Raw genomic sequence first — 21,446 nt, forward strand, 5'->3', positions numbered from 1 at the left:
GTGTTTTTCAATCTACACGAAAAAGTGAACATAATGAGAAAAATGGGAGAGTCTTTAAAAGAAGAACCAGTTGGAAGTTTCAGAGATTAACAGTGATGTCTGGGTAAGACGAACACAAGGAGTGCTCCTGCAGAGCAAAGGAAAACAGCAGGCTTCCTCCTGCGTCCCCCACCTCCCCCACAGAGCCTCCCGCGCACACGCCCCACGCTGTCCCGGGACACAGGCGTGAAGGGCTCTGCCCCTGTGACTAGGTATGGTCTGTAGGGCAGCTGCTTCTAAGGGAAGAGGCTTGTCCAGGAGTCTGGTGAAGGCAGCGCTCTCCCCGGCTGGCTGCAGAACAGAAAGACAGGGAGGCTGCAGCCTGCGAGGGGTTTGACCTGATGGACGAGGCGAAGAGCTGGGGACAGAGGTGTGATGTCACCTGCAGGAGCAGAGGCCCTGCCTGGCCCAAGTTAGCAGGAAGGGGGACCTGCGCCTTGGACCGTGGGAGCAGCTAGTGTGAGTGTACACGGGGTGACCCCCAGCGGGCCCCAGTGGGGTGCACCCCTGCGTTGGTTGTGGATGAAGCAGCTGCACCAGTAGAACCGGTGAAGCAGCGAGGTCTTTTTGTTAAAACTTGGGGAATGCACAGATGTTTTGTATGAATACACAGCCTTTGAACATCAGGATGAAGCAAAGGAAACAGCTTTTTAGCTTTATTCCTCACAAACACATAATGGCTGTGAGTTGTATAAGAAGGATCAGAGGAGGTCAGATTCCGTGTCTTCTGGAGTCTGTGTCCTGTGGAAGCAGGTGCAAAGCCTCAGCTGCAGTGACTGGGAGGTGCCCCGCCTAGGCCACCTGCATCAGAACCTTAGTCACGACTTTCTTACCGAGAGCGTGTTGCCGGGAGAATGGTTTAACTGAGCTGCACAGGGGCCTTAGTGGTGAGGTACATCCTGAGGTGCTTGCAGGCTGACGGTAAGCTGGCCGCGTTGTCTCCCTTGTGCCAGGACGTGGGCCCTGCCGGCCGAGGGTGGTCCCTGCCAGCCGAGGCGCTCCCCCCACCCCACCCCCGGTGTTTCACACCTCAGTGTCGCACAGGGTCGGCCCCTGTAGGAGTCTGCTCGTCCGTCACAGACTAACGGGGGTGGCTTCTTCGTGAGACACGCAAAATACCTGCAGTGAACACAGTGCCTCTGGCACAGAGGGGCTGCCACGTGTGTTCCACTGGCAGGAGGTGTCAGAGGACAGAGATGGAAGTCAAAATCTCAAGTACACAATTTCTATGACATGTTTCATCATTTAGTAATAATTATCAGTGAACTGTCTCAGTCTATAGGAATAACCTTGATTTCGTTCATCCTTGAAAAGTTACGTTGTCATTTTATGTATTTAATAGAATGCTTTGTGTTTTGTTTTCCATTAAATGAGGATTCATGCATAGTAAATTCAGGAAATTGGAACTCTTTCTTCAGTGAAACAATTTGTATTTGGTTATAACTATGCAGGATGAGTTACTGGAACTGGATACTGAACGATTTATGTTTGATTATAACTGCAGGATGAATTACTGGAACTAGGTATTGAACATCGATGGTATGTTTTGAATCATTGTGGACAAAAAATACTCTGAGCTCCTGAGTTCCATTCCATCAGCATCTCTCTGTGACGCTGCTTTCTCCCCTCTGCATGTTATTACAATACAAGCAGCTTAGCTATGTAGTATTCTCCCGAGTAACATTATGCAGGTTCAACTTGGATCAGGTTAGGTTAACAAGCAAAAAGCTCAAGGTCAGATTATAAACTTTAAATATTTATATTCTCAGTGTTTGTTCAAAATGTTTACATAGTCCTTTGGTTTGGGGAATAACTCTCTGCTTAAAACTATTTATTTAGTTCTGATGTGTAATGAGAAAAGTTACAAGTGTAAAAACTTTAGTGTACACACACTTTTAGTGCAACATGAACAGTTTTCGTGATTATTTTCTTTTTTCCAATGTTATCTTTGTTCACATTATATTTATTGAGATACAGTTTTGTGTCTGTGGAGTCAAATAATAAAAAACATGTGTGCTTTTATTCTATGTACTTTGAAACATTTTTGTTGTCACAGACAGTTTGAGAAGTTTTGCCTCCTTTACACCTCCTTCCCTTCTTGCAGCTCCTTATTGAACCTTTTGGAAATCTCTGAACTGGCCCTCCAGCCTCTCCCTTCTCTTCAGTCTTTGATGGTCCTCACTTCCAGGTCTTAGTCCTCCTTCGAGTGCTGCCCGTTTCTTAATTGGACTGGTCTCCAGTCATTCAGTGTTCTAACTGGTGAACGATGTTAAAGCAACACTAACATATAACTTAAAAAATAATGCAATGAAATACAATTTGTATTTAATATATGTTCATGGAAATATTTTATAATATGTAGTATAACAAATATAATGAAACAATTTTTCTCTCTAAAGGCTTTCTATAACTATGGGACAAAGTCGTAGTATCCAAACTTACAGTAGTAAGATTATTTTAGTGCTAATTTACCTGGATTACTATAATTCTCTTCAAAATGGTTTTCTTACCTCTTTTACTGCTCTTCATTGTAGTTTTTTTTAGTTTTGCTACATTTTGTTTTAAACTGAAAATGAAATTATGTCCCATTCTGACTTAAATTTTTCCAGCAGCATTTAGAGTAAATTATCACATGGGTCCTGGGTAATCTGGTGGTGGTCTACCTTTCCACCTTTATCTGAGGTTGTTCCTCCGTTCGCTCATGACGTTGCAGCCAGGTTGCCTTTAGCTCTTTAATCGGTCCAGGACTTTCCTGCCTCGTATTTTGCTCCTGGTGGTTGGCTCTCTCTTCCCTCTGTGTTTTCTATGACTGCTGCTCACGCATCTTTCAGCTGTTAGCGGCAACCTCTTCACAGCATCTTTCCTGACTCATGGCACCCCCTGGCTTCCCCCTTCCACCCTGTTCTCTATAATGGCACCCTTGTTTTTTTCTAGTCTTGGTGGTTCTGCAGTCTATGTATTTGTCGAATTGTGTATTCAGATGTAAACTTCCAGAAGTGGGCCTTTCACCTTGCCTGGCACGGGGAAGTAGGCCAACTAAATATTGTTAAGCTAATGGAATGAGTAAGTCAGTAAGAAAGCTGAACAGTTTTTTTAAAAAGCTAAGTATTGATGGTAGCCATAAAATAGATGTAAGAAACTTTTATTGATAGCTTGTCCTGGAAGCTGTTAAAGCTTTGTGTTAATTATTTCACTTTAGGTTTAACAAGAAGAAAGTTAATGTGTAGGTGAACTTACAAGTAAATGTCATGTTTTTCATCTAACAATTTATAATCCAGGAAAAGGATTAATAGAGGAAATAAAAAAATTAAGAGAATGTGGTACTGTTACAAGAATAGACATAGGGCATAGGCAGTCTTTAAAAAGACTAGAATTTGTATATGTCATTATTATAAATACAACTTTTCTAGTCAAATGGAATGGGAAGTTATTATTTGAAAAATGGTATGGGAATTACCAAATGGGGCAACCACTTGGAAAAAATCAATTGATGTCCCTGTTTTATAGTGTGCCAGATAAATTTCACGTGTATTAAAGTTTATAGCTAAAAATGAAACAGAACATAATTCAATAAAACTGAAATTAATATTTATGTAAGAAAATATATTTAAATCATAATATCATATGGCTGAAGCTATAAAGTATATGATTAAATGAAGGTTTTACATGCTGTATGTTGGCCACATTAACAAAATGAAAAATAAATGCAAATAGGAAAATTTTAGTTACATGATAAAAGTGAGTAGCCTTAATGAATAAAAAACTCTTATAGATCAATTAAAATAATATATCATATAGTAATGGAAAAATGTAGAAAAATACCAAAAAGCTAACAAAGGAAATTCAGAGCACAGTACAAATGAGAAAAATTTATTTAAATCCACCAGTAATCAAGTAAGTTTATATTTAAACAAAAATATTTCATAATTTGCAATTTGGGCAAAATTTTGAAAAATAAGAATATAAATATGTGTACTTTACATAGCATAAAAATATCAATAACCCTTGATCTATTTTACTTCCAGAATTGCATCTTATGGTGGGAAAAAAGACCAATAATTTATATACAAATATTTTTACTGCTTAGTTTTTGTTGCATATGTAAGAATAAAATTAATATTTATTTAATTTTTAAAAGATTTTATTTGTGTATATTTAGAGAGGGGAAGGGAGGGAGGAAGAGAGGGAGAGAAACATCAATGCGTGGTTGCCTCTGATGCACCCCCTACTGGGGGACTTGGCCTGCAACCCAGGCATGTGCCCTGACTGGGAATTGAACCAACAACCCTTTGGTTCACAGGCTGGCACTCAATCCACTGAGCCACACCAGCCAGGGCTAAAGTTAATATTTATTAAATACGTTTTTATATTCTTATAAACTAGCACTAATGTTTTTAATGTTACAAGTTTGTTATTTTCTCTAGCTTTTGGAATTATTTTTAATGGGCCCATTGTAATCTATTATGTGGGTGCATTATAATTTATAAGTACTCCGTAACTATCATTAATGTAATACAGAATTTTTATTGGATAGTGATACTGAATATATTATATATCTCAGTTATTTACTGGTGAAAATCATGGTCAGTTATTTATAATATTTTCTAAAACTTTAACTCCTAAATGTCTGTTTTTAATACTACTGAAGGTACGAAGTGTGTTGGGGGAAGCAAGAGGGTATAAGGGGGATACATAGTAATGGGAAAAAGTACAAAGTACAGGGTGAACTCCAGCGGGTGCACAGGCCGTGCACGCGGCCTCAGCTGGAGGACCTTCTTGGCTCTTTCTCGTTTCTCCCAATTGTGACTTTGTCTGTTATGGGCTTATTTTTGATAATACCGAAGTCCTGAAGCTGTACTTTTTTCGCACATTCAGTGTCGCAAACAAACAAACTGAACCATCTATAATTAATTGCAAACAATTACTCAATGCATTGCATTCTTGTGTGGCATAAAATGAATTTTAATAATGACTTTGAAAGTTTTTTTATCTATTTTTTTCCCTTTGGAATTCAGGTTAATTTTTACGTAAATTGGCATTTTTGGATTTAATATAAACAAAATATACATGGTGGTTATATACAGATTTTAATGTGTTATTTTAAGTCACTGTAATGTGATGTAGTTTTTCCTTAGTGTTAAACTATTTGAAGAGGAAATAATTAATATAATTTTGGTGCCATACTAACAAAGAACTGAATGTTCCTTTCATGTTATTCCTTATTTAGAGAGTTTGAAAAATAGCAATATGAATAACTTAATAGGTGAGATATTGAAACACTTCCTAAATCACTGCGAAACAAGGTTTTTGGAGGAAGGGATGTGATAAATGAGGTCACCACATAGCAATCACGTCATTTAACCCCGTAATTTTCACAGAATTTGGTAGATGAACTCAGGCTCCGTGAAGCACGGAGAAAGAGGCGTCTGTTCCTGGCTAGGGCGGATCGCTCCGGCGGGACCTGCCTGCCCTGCGCCCAGACGGGGCTGGTGCCTCAGGGGTGGATGAGAGCTAGCGGGAGGTCACAGGTCTGCAGTCCTTGATATGATAACCGAGTATGTGCGAACGTTGTACTTTCTCTGCTGGTCTTGCTTACCTTCCTGTTGAAGTTACTCAGGTACTCACAGCACTTTCTGCGTCCCACAAAACCCTGTAAGTTATCTGAAGTGACGTTTATGCTATTAACCAGTAGCATGTTCCGTGAAAGGTGTTAGTGCGTAATGGGAACGTAAGCTTTTTGACTATTGACCCATTTTTTATGTGCAATTACTATAACAAAATTTTCCATTGGCGTTTATTTTTATTTCTATGTAATGTGATCACAAGGTACGCTTTACAAAACTTACTTATTTGAATGGAATTTTTATTGAAATGTCAGATTTACTGCCTTGTTTTTGAAATCTTTTCTCAGTCATAGTAAAAATAAAACAGGGTTTTATTACTGTGTAAATGTTTTGATGATTTATAATGTTCAATTTTAATAAACTTGTGTTTTATAATTGAGAGGTTAGCATTAATATTGGAGTTTCAAGTATCTAGTTAATGAGTTATAGATTTGAATTGTCCATTGATAGTCAGTTGAATAAAACAGCAAAATATTATATTTGGTGGAAATCTCACTACGTGGTGTCTTGTGGAAACTAAATTAAAGCTTTTATTTCCTTCCATATTTTGTTTGCTGGCAAAATGGTTATGTTTCATACTAAGTAAACTTCAAAAGTTTACATTTTTTGTGTATCTCTTGATGTAAAACACACTGTAAATAAAGATATTGAGACATCCCATTAGGGTAAAGCCAAACTCAAGGCCAGATCTATAAATTAGCTAAATTCATACTAAGTGATAGACTTGATTAATGCCTTTTTAAAAAATCCTTATCTGAGAACGTGCTAATTGATTTCAAAGAGAGGGGAAGGGAGAAGGAAAGAAAGAGAGAAACATCGATGTGAGAGAGAAACATTGATCTATAGCCTCCTGTATGTGCCCTGGCTGGAGATTGAACCCACAACTTCTGGTTGCAGGGTGACTCTCCAACCAACTGAGCCACACTGGCCATGCATTATATGCCTTTTGATAATTAACCTCTATAAGAAAAATTAGCCCGTGCTAGTAACCACAATACTGATTTTTTTCTTGATGTTGGAGTTGTTTTCTTCTGTGTTTGCATTCTCGGTCCTATTGTCTCAGAAATATTTCTAGGTCTCTAGTGTTTTTTTCTGTCTTCTCTCCAAAAATACGCAATCTGTGGATGCACACATACGTGAAATAAATTCAGTAGTCTCTCTGGGAGTGGAAATAACTTCCTCACACATCTCGTCTTCTCATTTTGTGTCCCTCAGGTTATTTTGAAATCTCCAAAGTTTAGTTAGCACCTTGGTTTAAATGACCCCAAACTGTGGGTGTGCTTATCTTGGCCTGCAGGTAGAAACACCCCAGAGACTCCGCAGGCGCTCTGGGTTTTGGTGTCGAAAGGCCATGGGATTTATAAGAGGACAGGGTCTGTGGCTGGTTGCTGGACAAGAGGACCGATATAGGTGGGTGTGTTTCTGACCCAGCCGCTGCGTTATCCTGCACAGCCCGTAGCAGATGTTTCGTTTATCACGGGCTTGTTTCCTCTAACCTGTGAGACTGTTCTGTTGGTGATACTGGGTTTCCCCTCTTAGACTTTTTATCGGAACCGTTTTCTTTCCTTACAGAAACCCCTGCTGCATTTCCAGACCCCGTGAAAGAGAAAGAAGCACCGGCCCCCAGTGAAGATGCGCAGCTGGGAAGTTCCATTCCTCATACGGATTCAGGAATTGGAGAGGAGCAAGTGGCTAGCATCCTGAATGGGGCGGAATTGGAGCCCGGCCCAGGCCCTGATGCCATGAGTGAGCTGCTGTCCACCTTGTCGTCCGAAGTGAAGAAGTCACAAGAGAGCTTGGCCGAGCCCCCCAGTGAAATGTTGAAGCCTGCGCCGTCCATATCCAGCATCAGCCAAACCAAGGGCATCAACGTCAAGGAGATCCTAAAGAGTCTTGTGGCCACCCCAGTGGACGTGGTGGAGTGCGGCCCGGACCCCATCCCGTACCCGGACCCAGCCCTGAAGAGGGAGGCGCAAGCAATTCTTCCCATGCAGTTCCATTCCTTCGACAGGTAGGTGCTCAGCCAGCTCTCTGTGGTGCTCTGTGCGCGGGGCAGGAGGAGGGAGGGCTTGAGTCTGCGCATTAAAAACATCCAGGGGTCTTGAAAACATCGTATTTATTGATGTAGATTCTTGCTGCACAGGATGTCTAAGTGAGACCAACCTGACTGATCTCACAGCGTGGCGTCCGAAGAACACATCTGGAAAAGGGGTTTCTGTAGGATACAGAGCCTATCAGATTGCATTGGAAACAGAAACTCAGATTCCAATGATAATCGATTTCCAAGTGACTGCCTCCCCTGCCCCCCCGGGACATCATTGTATCTTTTTGGACTGAATTGTTTCATGGGTATAAATGGGGATGGGGTAGGCCAGGTTTCTCACGGGTCTGATGTGGCTCTGCAGTTCCATCCAAATGTGATCAGAAACTGTAATAACTGCTGGATATTCAATAATCTGCTGTGTTTTGAGTTCTAAATGCAGGTATATGAAAAATATTTTTTAAATGTGTGATCATCTTCCTTATGGAATTTACATTTTCTTTGTTAAAGCCGTTTTTTTGAGGCATGAATTGGAAAGTAGATATTACTGACTTGCATTTTAGGGTTCTAAGCAATTTCTAACATGGCCCCATCTATTCCTCTACACTCAAATGTTAATCATGCAGGGAACTTTTAGTTGAGAGTCAAGGATTTTGTTTCTATTCCAATGTAGTTGCCAAAAAAAAAAAAAAAAAGGATAGTTCATAGAAGAATAAAATATTTTGGAACCAAAGAACTTGTGCATATAATATATCTTACTATTTAAAAGCATGTTACAATTAGAAAAATAGTTTAGGATAGGCTTTCTAACAATAGTGTCTGATACTGGGATTGATAACATATTCTGAATTATGTTTGCATACTGTTTCTGTCTTTACCTTACATATGTTCAAAACACTTTTTCCTACAAAAATCTATATTTGTGTGTGAAGTGATGGCAAATATTTTTTTCTAAGATAGAGAAGATCAAGATTGGAAATCAAATGTTTCTGAAATTGTAATGTCAAAATACAATGTCTCTTTCATGCTGCTTTCTCTAAACTAGTTAGACTGCTTTGTCTAAGTTAGAGACAGTGATGTGTTGTGGTTGGGGCAGGAATGTGGCAGTAAAGTCATTTTTAGTTAGGATGAATTGTCTTTTTGTACATGAATATAATTTAAACTTTCCCTATACATATTTTAACTAGTGTCCTACAGATATTTCTTGAAAACCTGTTGTGAAAATATAAATGGCATTAGTCATTGTGTAGCATAAAATGTTGAGTATTTTGTCCTTTATAAACTTACAAATAATAAAAGGAGATAGAAATGTTTACAAATAATTGTCATATAAAATATGTCAAGTATCAAAAAATTTTAAAATCTAAAAGAAAGGAAGTTCTGTAAATGTAGAAAGATACTTCTCTTTAAAATAGTTGGTTTATTCATATAGAGTCTTGGGTGTTCCTTAGGCCATTCCCTGTTGATGTCCTTGGTCTCACCTGTTGGGCTTGTGGACCCAGGGTATCCGGGTAGGGGTGTGTGTGGGTGTGTATAAACATACATGTAGGTATTTCTAACTACAAAGTTCTATAAGTGAATGTTATAATAATTTAATTTAGGATAATGAAAGCTTTGTTTCACTTAACTTTAAGTTATATATTTAAAATTTTAATAAAAATAGAGAATTGTTATAATTTGCATAAGGGAATCCAGTGAAATAAAAATTAAGTAAAATATTTTTGTTTTAATTTGGATTATTGTAAGAACATTGTTTTTTAATAAACCATAACAAAGCAGTCACCTCAGTACCAATATTCTTAGCTACTGAAAATTTATTACACTTTTGAAAATATCGCTTTAAGAAAATAGAACTTTGTGATTTGTTCTTGGTGGCTTGTGTGCAGAAGGCAGTGGGAGCTCAGTCTTTATCCCAAATCTCACGAGTAGAACTGGAGCTGAGGTGCACAAAGCACATTCCAGCTCGTTTTAGGGAAAGGGGCCCCAGTGGGGCTAAGGTCTGCGGTCACTCGGCACCGTCGCATGTAAATGACGAGGCGATGTTGATGAGAGCAGGGATTGGGGTCTCAGGGGGCGCTGGCTCCGGATTGAACAGAAGCGGCCTCGCACCGCACGCAGCTCAAGTCTGTCACCGTCACCGCTCAAAGCTGTAATGGGAGGTGGCAGTCTGAAATGAGTTGCCACGGCAAAGAGTATTATTTTTGAAATGCTTTCACACAAATCACTGGGCCCTGCATACAACTTAGTTTCATGCTTTAATGTCATCAGGAGGCACAAATTGGTGTGTCTAATTGTTTGCCACCTGCCAGCAAAATGAGCTGCCAGCCAGCCAGACGGGTCTGATTCTCTGTCAGCCACTCAATACATAGGGAGTGACAACATCAAAAATCCAACTTCCAGCTCCGAGCTCTGAGCCGCACGCTTGGAGGCCCATCCCCCAAGTGCTGCCCTGCGGCTGCGCTTTCCATTGTGTTTCCAAAGCTTTCTACTGCCAGCCTTACCTGTCCAGGATGTGATAATCCCATTGCGGAGTATGTAAACACGTTTCCGAAGCACTCGAGTCTGAAACCCCCGTTGTGACGTTTCTTTTAACATCCGGTTGAAGTTTCTGAAAATAGGATCCAAGAGGACAGGCTTCTGAAGCAGAGTCCCGAACACCCCCCATTTCAGGCGCAGACTTCCATGGGTCGTCCTGAAACAATGATGGCTTCACCGGTAGTCTGTAGTCGTGGTGTGGCCAGAAACTCTGTTGCTCCTTTTTTTGTAACTGAATCAGACTTCATGATAATACTGTCCAATCCCCGTGGAGATCGCCTAGGGTTTCACTTTTGTGAGCCAATAGTTCATTTGTTCTATTGCCAGCACATATTCTTTAACTTAGTGTAGGTTGTTAATTTGGATATAGCTTCCTATAGCAACTGATGGGGTTTTTAACTGTGTTAGCTTGCATTCTATGTGGGGCATCTCTCAACTCTTGGGACGGAGCCTTGATGAATTTCAGTGTTTTGAAGTTTATTTTTTATTTTTTGAAGTTCATTTTCATTTGTTTTACTGCAACAATACATTTTAGAACCATTGAGACCTAACTGAAATAACCCCTTTTTCGTAGTTTCAAATCTCTCGCCAGATTGTATTATGAAATGTATAAACATTCTTATCTACACATATGGAAAGAGCCAAAGTCTTTTCTTTCCTTCCCTCCCGCCTTCATCTGTGCTGAGTTAGGCATGCCTTTGATGCCACGGAGCGGCGCCGAAAAGGTGCATATTTATGATTTGTAAAGCGCCGAACATGCTAGCGCCGCCCCTAGCACTGTCTCCCGGTGAGAACACTGTGTGTTGAGGGACTGCAGTTACAAACTAGCACGGCTTTCTTAATGCTCTGCTTCTGAGAGCAGAGATAACTACTCATCACGGCCTCATTGCCAACAGCAGTGCTTAATAACCCCACCACGGAGGCACCCGCAGAGTTGCCAGCTTCCCCCCAGTACTCTCTCCTGATAGATTTCTGTACAGGTCTGTGGTTTGTGAAATACTCCAGCTGAGCTGTGTTTTTTTTCTGAATTAGTAACCTTGTAACTTCTAGGTTGTGGTAATGCATTTCTCCTAAACCACCAGAAAGCTTTACCCTATCTTGGATACTACAATTTTAATCTATAGATTTATGTACTTTTAGTCTTTCAGAATTGGGTATATGTCTGTGATTTAGCCCAGTCCTAGTTCATCTGGGATTCTTGAGATTTCCCTTCAGTTTGGACAAAAGACCAAAAAAACCCCCAGAAAGGCAGGGAGCAATGTGGTTCTCCATGCATTGGAACTGTCGTTATGTTTAGAAAGTTGTTGTAAGTCTAGGATTTCACAAATAGCTCATACTTGTGTTGCTTCTCTGGCTAACAGACATTTGTCTTACATGACTATACTTCAGCTTTCAGGATTTTGCAGATCTACTTATACAGTATTTGAATTTCTGGGCTTGATATGTTCAGGCAAAGTAGTCTGCATTTTTCCCCCTCAAACTTTAATATTCTTGTTTCTAAATGTTTCATTCTCCGAGAAAGAAAATTTCTAAGATAAAAAATATTTTGTAAATATTATAGGACTAAAAACTCAATACAGATAGCCTTCATATTATGAAACCCAAAGTACAAGCTGAAGCTAGGTATTTCTGATTTTTTATCATTAACATTTTTAACATTAGTGATGAGGGTGTCAAGCTCATTTTCACCGGGGGCCACATCAGCCTCGAGGTTGCCTTCAAGGGCCAAATGTAACTTTAGGACTGAATAAATGCAACTGCTCCTTAACTAGGAGCAAGGAGCTCGGCGCTGCGGCCGGGTAGAAACAAGGTGCTGGGCTGGATTCAGCCTGCGGGCCTTGTGTAGAGTATATAGATTTCATGGAATCCTCTCACATTGATTTCTTTAAACTTAGAATTAAGTGAGATTATACACAGTTATAGTTATTACTGAGTGTTTTAATTTCTGTACTTTCAGTTTTCTAGTTTTTTTTTTAAACTTGTTGATTATAGTGTTTAAAGGATGACTAGGTAAATGTGAGCCAGACTTATGAACAGTCTGTCAGCCTTCACATGTCAAGTTTCTGTGATGCCTGATCACCTCAGTGCCAGCTGTTACGATGCTCCAAGTGTCCGGGGCTTAGTTTTTTAGGGCCCGTTGCCAGATGATGCAATTTGGGTGGTACCAAAGTTTTCCAGTTTTGTTGCCTTTGTCTCTCCTGGCATTTATACTGGCAGTCAGTGAGCTGAAAAAGTATCTCTCTTTAAAGGGCAGATTAATAAAATGCTCAACTCTTTCTTATGTATCCTTTTCTCTTGTGGGTATTCTAAATACCAACTAAGGACTCATAAAACATGAAAACATCAGAGCAGCAACCTTGGGATCTCTCTTGGGCTGTAATGTCAGTAAATTGTCACGTCAGCCTAAAATCAGCACCAGATTGGTTCTCTCCAAAGTTCCAGTTCTTTTCTTCAAGATAAACGTTTAATACCTGTAAGCTGTGTTAGGGAAGAGTGGAATCTGGAAATTAGGAGAACTGACTGTTAGTAATGGGTCTCTCGGTAGTTTCCTGTGGAAGCTTTAGCTGTTTTCTTTGGCTGTTCAGGACTCACTTGGCCTCCCAACATTCAGAATAATGCATCAATCCCATCAAGTCCCATGGCGTTTCACAGTTCCAGGATAAAGGCAATGGCTACATAATTAGTCTCCAGGAAGGAGCAGGTGGCTATTTTTGAATTTGGTTAGAAGCCCTGAGTGCCAGAACAGAGAGGATGCATCCGTTCCCAAAGCTGCTAGGCTCCCTTTTGGCCTGGCTGTCTCTCCAGTGAGTCCCGCTGTTCCCACCTGCCGGGCCCCCGCGTCTCCAGGAGCTCCTGCCCCCGCAGGTATTTTCCACATCCGTGCCAGAGACACTTTCCCACACACGGATCTGAAGTGGGTCCCTGTGACTGCCTCGTAGGGAATGAGCTCCCTCCTGGGGATGGAGGTCCTCACCTCTGAGTAGTCCTAAGGATCTGTTTGGAGGGCCTTCGGTCTGCTGTCTTTTCGTATCTCTTTGCATCTCTGAGTTTTTACTGTTGAACTTTTCCCCTCTAGGCTAACTCTTATGGATCCTCTTAGATTCAGCTCACTCTTCCCTATTACGCACACCTTTTGTGTTCTTAAAAGGTCTGGTGCATAACTCTGACCCTGAGCAGTTAGGAAATACAGTGCTTGGTCGATTTGTCTCTTGCAGTCCATCAAACATCTCTAAGGCATGGGTCAGGTCCTCTTTGTGTGAGTGCCCAGGCCGTGTCCGCGTGGTCCTATCCCCCGAATGGCTCGTTCCCAGTCAGTGCTACAGAAGGGAGGTGGGGGGAGGTAAGAAGGGGAGTTTCACCTGGAGCCCTGAGTGATGCTGAGACTCACTTGCTTTCATGAGTCACTATTGAAAAGCCCTTTCTTATCTTCCATATCTCGAATTATACCTAAACAAATCTTGGGGTATGCACATAAAGTGGTTTCCTTTTTACAGAATTCATACAGCTAGTTAATGGAGACCCCCAAGATTCCATCCTTGGACCACTTCTGCTCTCTCCATTTGCACTGCTTCTTGGGTGATGTCATCTTCTTTCCCAGCATGAAATGGTAGAAAGACTGAGGACTCCCAAATTTATGTCTCAGCCCAGACCTCTCACCTAACTAGAGACTGACTGACTACCCACTTGTTTCAGCAGCAGCACTGGGTGGGTAACTAACAAGTTAACAGTTGTTAAAACCCTGCTCCAGCCACGAGGGCAGAGCTGCTCTTTTCTGTTGCATAAGGCAGAAATCTCCATGTCGTCTCAGACATTTCTCTCACACCCATATCCTGTCTCCTGCGAAAGCAGTTTGCTCGCCCTTCTTAAGGTTGTCAAAATTGGACCCACTTTTTTCCACTTTCTCTTTGCTTTTCTAATCCCAATTACCATCATTTCTTGTTTGGATTATTGTAGTATTTTCCCGACCAGCTCCCACAACCACTTTGCCTTTTTCTGCTAAGTCTATCCTAAATGTGGCAGCCAGAGGGTCTTGCCGTAGCCTAAGATTATTGGGTCCCTCGCTGTCCACAGGTCTGGAGTGGCTTCTCTCGTCCCGTCTTGTCTCGTCACTCTGAACATTACTCAGGCTTCCTCTGCCCTGTGCCTGGGATGCCCTTCCCTAGAGGGCCTCCTTGCTGCCCCTGTCCCCCTTGTTTGCTGCCCTTCGGTGCCACCTGTTCAGGGAGTGTTCTCGTAGCCTTCTCTCCAGAACCACTCCTCAGGCTCTATTCTTCTCCCACCACCGCCTCCCTGGTGTACAGTGTTCACTCATGTGCGTCATCGCATGTTCTCCCTCCCTGTGGAATGTAAGTCCCATGAGGACCAAGATTCTGTCTGTTTGGTCCCCTGTTGTACCTGAGAGCTTAGAACAGTCCTGCGCACATGCCGATGCTCGGGAGACGTTTGTTGAATGAATGAGTGAGTGAATGAATGAGTGAATGAGTCTTAGGTCCCGTCACACATCTCTGACTTTGAGATAGGGCAAATCCAGTGACGGAAGGATTTGTGCTCAGTGGATTACAAAACATATAAGGCAGGGCTGTCAAACTCATTTTGACGGGGGGCCCCACTAGCCTCGAGGCTGCCTTCAAAGGGCCGAATGTAATGTTAGGATTGTATAAATGTAACTACTCCTTAACTAGGAGCAAGGAGCTGGGCGCTGCCACAGGCTAAAACAAGGTGGAGGGCCTGATTTGGCCCCCAGGCCTTGTGTGGGCCACCTGTGATACTATGAACTACTCACTGGAGCATTATGTTGAAGCGAAGGGGATTGCATAATTTCCTGGTGTGTGGTATTTTGATGACCTTTACTGCCTTGGAGCCTGTGAAGGTTGTACGTATGTAAGGGAAGTATCCACTTCTTTCTAGCTCACAGTGTTAAATTGGGGGATGGAAGTGTGACATTGTGTGGGAAGACAGAATATATTTTTTAGATAGAAAAATGCAATTGGTAAATTGTATGTAATGTAGAGGATTTTAGGAGTCTATCAGCATAAGTAGGAGATCTAGAAGAAATCTGCAGTGAAATATATTCATGGTTTAGGTTGGAGGTTTTTGTTTTACTTGTGTGGCTCTATTTTTGAAATCCAGATAAAAATTTTATGTTGTCCCTAGAAAACATAAATGTACTACAGAATCTCGTATATGTTTTAGGGTGTGTATGCACCCTAGCGGGTGCCCCAAGTGGGTCAGTAGATCTCTAGGTAAGCCTTGCAGAGTAGGTGCAGTAGGCAACCAAGTGGAGAGTGTTGGGTAACAACCCGATAGAAGATTTTGTAAGAGTGGACGATGTGTATTTTCATATGCCAGCAGTCGAAAAATACATGACAACATTCCAAAAGATGATAAATGTGTTATCAACACATACATATAACGTAAACTTTCAAATTATTTGTAAAATGGGTTTCTTAGGACATAGAGCGGTCTCGGGTGTCACAGGATGGATAGCGTTGCTGAAGAAACGACACTAAGGACAGGAGCGCGCAGTCTCGCGGTTCCAGATGGGCGACCTGGCCGTAGCACGCAAAGGGGAGACGGTAGTTCTCACAGATGTGTGAAGATGCCGACGGAGACAGAATCTGTGGAAACAGCGAGGCCCAGCCTCCCACCCATTGCAGCTCGTCACCCTGACCCTGCGACCACACCAGCCATTGGAAGCGGGAGCTCGTGACAGTCACCGGAGATTTCTTCCTCCTGTTGGCCCTGATTTGGTATTTGGGGACGCAAGCATTTCACCTTGTTGCCTTGTCGTGTATCTTCGGATTTTTAGTCAGCAGAATTATTTTTCACTATTTTCTGTAATACTTTCATCTCTCAGCCTTTTCTCACATGCTGTGTGTTTTCTGGGTTTGCTGTCATCCTAACAACATGTTGCCTTGTGGACGCAACACTGTTGGTCATCGTCCTTGAAATGAGGGGCCTAAACCCGCACGTGGGGTTTCCGTCACGAGGTCTGGCCGTCTGGGTGCGAGTGTCGGCCCAGACCGCGTCAGCACTGTGGGGCGTCGGGGACGTGCTGATCGCTAAGACGTCCCTACCACTTACAACGCCCAGGTCAGGTGCTGAGCACTTTACCTGCGTTACACCCTTTGTCTTTGTAACAGTCCCATGAGCCTCACTTTAAAGGGGAGGGCAATGGCGCTTAGAGAGTTTCACTGGCCCACGGGAAGACGTGCCCACGTGTCTTGGTGATTGTTGGAGCTAGAATTCTAACTCCGGTTTGCCAGCCATCCATACCTGGGCCTCCAGCCACTGCGCTCCTGTAGTCACATACCACGTCCGGTGGCCAGACTCAGGGAGTCCGCTGTCGCACCCACTGCTTTCCAGTCCGACGCTTCCAGTTTCTAGTGCACGGGCGTAGAATGCTGTTTGCATGTACTTACAGGTTGTTGATACTAAACCCTTTTCTCTCGTCTGTATAACTAACATTTGGTAAGACAGTCCTCACAGCCTCAGCCCTTGACAGCATGCCTGCAGCGGGCTCACAGGGGGTTTTGCCCAGAGCTGGTAACGATCTGCTCACCGGGAGCGTTCCGGACGTAGTCCTGCCGTCTGCGCTTTTGCCTCCCCACGCCCTCCGTCAGCCTGTGTTTCTTTAGTTCATCCAGAAGGGTTGTAACGAGAGAGGCAGGGACAAGTAGTCCCGTTTCCCTAAAGCCTTCTTTTCCGTCCAGATTTGATCCCTTTGTTTTCTTGTTGGGCAGTTGGTGAAATAGTGCACCTCAGCTTTAGTTTATAAGTTCAGAGAAGATAAATCCCAAGTTACAGTTTGTTCTTTTTTCATTGATCTTGGTGTGGATCGTTACAGCTAGTACTGCGCACCTTATAGGAAGAGAGTTATGTCACTTAAGGGGAACAGTGAATGCCTCTCAGGTAACTCATAATCGACAGTCCTTTTCAGTACCTTGTTTTGCCGTGTATTAATGCATACTTTTCCCCCAAAATTTTTGAGGGAAAAATAAGGATGCACATTTATACATGGGTAGGACCTGAAATATCTTGTATCTGTTCTTGTATTTTATCATTGTTTGTTACATAAAATTTCTTGTACCATAATATGTTTAAAAATAAATGCTAAAATTCCTTTATAATACAAAAAAAACCAAATATCTAAGGGTAAAATAAAAAGTTGAATTAAAAAATGAAAACAAAAATTTTTTTTCCTGAAAGTTTGGGCCGGAAATGTGGATGCGCATTATACACAGAAAATCACAGTCATCTCAGTAACGTCCCTGCCATGTGACGTAGGGGGCATTCACCTTGTGTTCTCACTGAGATGAGCAAATTGAGGACAGACGACACAGCTGGAGAGGGGTGCATTCTGCTGGCCCGCTGTCCTGACTCCGCAGCCTGCGGTCTTCCTGCTTGTCTGGCCACCTCTCATAGGGAGTGATAAGGGTGCTTGCTGAGCCATGGCTGACCAGGGGGTTGGAACAGAGTGTGAGATTTGGGCAGTTCATAACATAGCTGAGTGTTCAGTGTTGGGTCTGATGCATTCGACTGTATCCATAAAGAGAAAAAAACAAGGTGCCCAGAGGTAATGAAGAAAATTTTTTTGGCTCAAGTAAAACTAATGTTAAAATAGTAATAATAAATTTAATAATACATAATTTCTAAAATTAAGAATAATAATTCTTCAAAATTTAGATTTCTGACATTGAAGAAGCCGTTGATGGCATTAACAAGAGTATTTGAGAAATAGTGGCATTAAGGAAGTGTAAGTCACAGACTTAGTTGAGCTTGAGCCATTGATGAAGGTTCCTTTAAGCAGAGCTTTTCAGTGGGGAAATTGTAAAATATAGATGCACTTAAAGACCTAACTTAGACAGGATAGTTTTGTACCATCGGACACCCGTTTTCAAGCATTATACTTGAGGACATCTCATGCGTTTACTTTCTAGATTGATTTTACTTTCTAGAATGATTTTCAGCCGTTGTGCCACCAGAATCTTGAACACATGCACTACCTGCCTATTCAGTCAGGGGCACTGACCTCTCTTCCCCTAGATTGTCAAATAAAAAAATGACAACAACCAACACAACAATATTCAGTGTGAATGAATCAAAATTATTCCTATTTTTTTTGTCAGGTTGGCAAAAAACATACTTTTTGGCATGCAGCAGAATGTTAGTAATTAGCAGTGCGTGCCACGAGGTGGGCACGTTGAGCGCCGTTCGGGATGAATGAGCTTGGAGCTGCTTGCGTTGTGCTGGACGGTTGCCACGCTGTGAGCTCGGGAAGAGTGGAACTTCCCGCAGAGAAATAAGGATATTTACCATGACGGAAAACGATTTCTTTATCTTTTAAATGGACTCACATTCCTATTCATTTGTGGTTTAAGATTAACACAACGTCATGTTCAGACTTCTTGTTTTGTGAAGTTCATTTAAGTATGCTCAAGAAATACGCGAGAAAATACTCAACTCCTGTGTTCAAAAAGTCAAGGTTTAAAAGCCAAATACATTTTCACCAAACATCTAGTGTATCATCTCAGTTCTTTTTCATTATGCTAACGTTACTACGAGGAAAAAGTGTTCAATTATTTTCCTAAAAATAAAATATAAACTTAATCAATATCAGATTCCTTGGTTTAATTTTTGCTTTACTATGAAGATTTAAAATTTGACTTGCAAAGTTTTTATGACTACTTTACACATGGAGAATATAATGTAGGCAAGATGGACATTTTATGTATATTTTTCAGGGAAAACATTGTGTATACATGTAAAATATTCTAACTCGGGCACACATTTTCCCAAAGTCATGATTATATCCTACATGCCCTCTTGAGAAATGTTTGCAAACTCATCCACATCAGTGTTTGCCACGTGAATGAGTGGTCGACGCACTTTACAATACATTCTGAACATCCATACTGTTTTCGTGAGTGAGGTGGTGCTCAGGGGCTTCAGACGAGGAGGAGGGAAGGAGAGAAGGGTGTGCTGACTGTGTGTATCTGCCTGGTGGGGTTCGAGTCCATCCTAAAGCCCGTGTGGTTTGTCACTTCCCACTGTTTTTCTCGCAGGAGTGTCGTGGTGCCTGTGAAGAAGCCACCTCCCGGGAGCTTGGCTGTCACCACGGTGGGGGCCACAGCCGCTGGGACCGGGCTGCCCACGGGCAGCACACCCAACATATTTGCTGCAGCTGGAGCTACACCAAAAAGTATGATTAATACCACAGGTATCGTCCTTATATATTATTGTGATACCCCATCTTTTTCTTTCTGTGTTCTGTATCTTCGTTTTTCTGCTTATTTGATCTTAAAAATAAATGACCATCCTGGCCATTCAAGGGCATGTTAGTCTGTAAGAAGTGTCTGCTTTATGTTACCACCTTTCAGAACTCGCCTGTAGTTCCAGGATGTGTTTCTTTGTGATCGTGTTAGAGGACACTGTTTTCGTTTTGAGTCCTCTCAAAACGTAGTGCTATTTACTTTGGGGGCGATACCAGATTGCTGAAAAGTACCTGGGGGGCAACCCCGAAGATAATTTGGACACTGAAGTTTAATATGTAAAAAAAGTAAATTTTATAAGAATAACAAGGTGTATTAAATATATGCTAGTGACATTTACTGGTTGAACCTCGATCTGTGTTTTTTGCTAAACACTCAGGGAAAGCAGAGCTCCCCTAAGAAGCTTGATGATGTGCAAGAGCCTCAGCCTGATAAGAATGCGTGCGGCTAAGAGCCCCGGTCTGACATTGAGCTAACATATGAACCTAGATTACAGCGGTCTCCAGTTCGTTGTCTGACATTTTTCTAATGATCCTAGGAACAGAGAATTCCAATCACTACGAATTTTAAAAGCCTGCCTAAAATAGCCTCTTTTTTTTTTTTTTGTAAATTTCCAGAAATGTTCCTGTTGATTAATAGCTAAATAAATCCTTACCCACATCTTTGTGATTCCATTTTAGGTATTTATACAACGCAAGATGACCCTTGACTTTTCCTCCCTGACTGTAGTAGCCTTCTCTCCTCCAAACTGTAGAGCCTTGAACCTTCCCGTCTGTTGTCATTACCTAGATTCCTCCCGTTCTCCTAATTTCATAGCTCTTCTCTGTGCTTTCTCTATCTGTCTTCTTTCTCATACCACCAGAGAGACATATCATGAGCAACACATTTATGGGTTGTAGTAAGTAGAATGTACTCTGATATTTTTATGAGCAAATAACAAACAACATCATTAATGGCTTTGTGTTAACGTATCTTTGATTTACGTATATTATAAATGAATATACTTGGCCTCTTTGAAGACTTTATGTAAAATGTTTGTGTTCAGTGTACAATCTTAGTCTTTATTTTACTTTCCAAAAATAGGAATAAAAATAATTTTTACCAAAGTATATACCAGAAAAAGTGTTAAGGTTTTTAAAATGTGCCAGTGTAGTAGGAAAAAAACCTGCATTTGGTATTTATTGAATGCGTCCTTTTTAAAAAAAATAGGTAAATGAAAAATTAAATCACTTCTTTTTATCTTTATATGAAACAAGTTATTTTGTTCTAATTTCTATTTTATGAATTAATATTTGCTATAGGAATGGATGCTAGCAAGAGGTCTAGTGACAGTATGAAGTGTACAATATTACAGTGAAAACTAAATCGTAATAATGAACTTCCTCCATAGTGATTAGCACGCACACATTTCATGGGCCCACATCTAAATGGGGGGCATCGCCCAGGGGCTGTTTTGGCACAGGGATGCCACACAAGTTTTAGAGGGGAGGCCCCACTGAGCAGTCCTGCTTTATGGGAGTTAGTGTAAGATAAGGTATTATTCAGGAACACTAGATGTCTCTCAACTCCACAGCTCTTTCACATGCTTACTTAGCTGGTGCGTTACAGAAAAGCTTGTTCCGGACTGGCACCTTCAGGTCATTGAGGAGAACTCAATTTGAAATCAGGTGCAGTGGCACTCAGCATAGCCCTTCTGACGCAGTCATTCGTCAGAATAAGCGTCCGGTGCTCCAGTGCCACAGATTCATGCTCGGACACCTTGCAGTAAATTGTGTCCTAGGTGAGGGAAACTACAAATATTCCAGCGTAGCCACGAGACACGAAGTTTCCACGTCTAAATTTACATTGTTTTATCGGCCTCGTTTTACCAAAACTTGTTTCCATTTGTTGACGTCTTTCATTTATACTCCGTTGGTAACGTAGTTTTGTTAGACT

General features: G+C 41.6%; 1 protein-coding gene across 3 annotated transcripts in view; it reads left to right on the forward strand.

Annotated features, from left to right (window-relative positions):
• The window catches only part of NBEA (neurobeachin), a 470,020-nt gene that overhangs the window by 118,129 nt on the left and 330,445 nt on the right, over window positions 1–21,446 (forward strand). For 2 of the 3 annotated variants that reach the window (XM_053916392.1, XM_053916394.1), the window contains 2 exons: window positions 7,236–7,674; window positions 19,305–19,459. In XM_053916392.1, coding sequence (XP_053772367.1) covers window positions 7,236–7,674; window positions 19,305–19,459 — 594 coding nt within the window. The remainder of the gene's footprint in view (window positions 1–7,235; window positions 7,675–19,304; window positions 19,460–21,446) is intronic. The other variant, XM_053916393.1, reaches the window with a different exon arrangement.

Source organism: Desmodus rotundus, chromosome 13 (genome assembly GCF_022682495.2).
Source record: "Desmodus rotundus isolate HL8 chromosome 13, HLdesRot8A.1, whole genome shotgun sequence".
Taxonomy (NCBI): Eukaryota; Metazoa; Chordata; class Mammalia; order Chiroptera; family Phyllostomidae; genus Desmodus; species Desmodus rotundus.